This window comes from Myotis brandtii, unplaced genomic scaffold, assembly GCF_000412655.1.
Source record: "Myotis brandtii unplaced genomic scaffold, ASM41265v1 scaffold458, whole genome shotgun sequence".
Lineage (NCBI taxonomy): Eukaryota > Metazoa > Chordata > Mammalia > Chiroptera > Vespertilionidae > Myotis > Myotis brandtii.
In genome coordinates, this window is record NW_005367516.1 from 367,151 (window position 1) to 368,746 (window position 1,596).

Genomic DNA, 1,596 nt, shown 5'->3' on the forward strand with positions numbered 1-1,596 from the left:
CATTGGTTATGCTTATATGCATGCATACAAGTCCTTCGGTTGATCTTTTACCTCCCCCCCGCCCCCAACACTCCCCAGCCTTCCCGCTGTAATTTGACAGTCTGTTCCATGCGTCTCTGCCTCTGTATCTATCTTTTTTGTTCATCAGGTTATAATGATATATTCTTAAAAGCGCTTTGTTTCTTTCCCATTGACTGGCAGTTTGAGTTGGGTTTCCGTGGCTTTGATTCACACGGGATCATCCACACTGAGTGTCTTTACCCCGACCTTCTCCAGCCCCAGGAGATGGCTCCGGGCCTCCCACTGTGTTTGAAAGGGACCCTGGAAACCACGAACAGCGTAGCTTTCCTGCCGGCTGCTCAACTGCACGCTGAGGGCTCGTGCCTCACATTTGCCTTCGGTCCCCCAAGTGCTCCGTCCCCCGTGGGTCACTGCGGGCGCAGACGCTCGGGGTGCACGAACCACCCGGCAGGGAGACCTCATGATGGGGCCTGAGACCGATGGTTGTGTCCCTCCATCGTCCGTGACTCCTCAACCCTGTGAGGGGCTCGGCTGGGAGAGCTGTGGAGTTAGGTCAGAGGTGTAGCAGAAGTCAGTGGTGGGTCGGGATTTGAATCCAGAACCATCTGTGGGTTCTCTCTCGGGTCTACGTGTCTTCACACAGACCCGTGGATCCCTGCCTGTGCTGGTCTGTTTGTAGATGGAAAGGTGGTCATGCTGAAGGTAGTGTGTTTCCAGGAGGAGGGGGCACATTCCTAACGTCAGCGAACACGAGAGCCCCGGCTTATCGGGCGCCTCTGACGTGCCAGGTGCAGAGCGAGTGCCCTGCATTCCTTCCCCGACACGTGCCCGCAGCCCTGCCAGTGGGGGCTGCTGCTCTCTCTCCTCCTGACACGCAGGCAGGTCACCGATGTCCAAGGTCTCGGAATGGAATGTGGGCCAAACTTCTACCTTATGTTCCTTAGGGAGACTTCTGAAATGTTGCTCTTGTTTTTTTTCTTTAAAGGGACCTTGGGCCCGAGGGTAAGTGTGACGACCCTTGCTGATGCATAATCCACATCCCATGTAATGTTTTACAGACGCTCTACGGGACCCGAGCCCGCAGCTGCGCGCCTGCCCCCTGGGCACCGCCGCCTGCCTGGTGCGAGGGAGCCAGGCCTTCGACGTGGGCCAGCCCAAGGAGGGGCTGAAGCTGGTGAGCAAGGACAGGTCAGTGTGCGCGGGGCGGCTGCCTCCTCAGCAGGAGCCTGGCTTTGTAGTTTGCTGCAAGATAATGCTTGCAAAACGATGGCTTCCCACATGCTTGCAAAACCACCAGTCATCGCGGTGAGTCACCGAGGCTGCCTGACTCCTAATCACTTGTCTCCAGAGCTGTGAGACGTGGGTCGGGATGAGCCGCACAGGGCTGCCTCGTGACAGCTTCGTGTGACAGCTCCCTGCAGGTGTGTCTGACGTTGGCCATGGCAGGGCCCTGGTGAAGTTCACTGTTTCCTCCTTATCTGCTCTTTAGAGACACAATCCTGCAGGGAGAGGGCAGGAAGGGCAGTTTGCTGGCTCCCTTCCAGGGCGCGGGGCCTGCTTCCTGCCGGGGGGCCG

General features: G+C 57.8%; 1 protein-coding gene across 1 annotated transcript in view; it reads left to right on the forward strand.

The window, feature by feature from the left end:
• Positions 1 to 1,596, forward strand: part of IGF2R (insulin-like growth factor 2 receptor) — a gene marked incomplete at both ends in the record, with an annotated part of 72,015 nt that overhangs the window by 18,160 nt on the left and 52,259 nt on the right. The window contains one exon of the mRNA XM_014546938.1: positions 1,080 to 1,209. Within this exon, the coding sequence (XP_014402424.1) occupies positions 1,080 to 1,209 (130 nt within the window). The remainder of the gene's footprint in view (positions 1 to 1,079; positions 1,210 to 1,596) is intronic.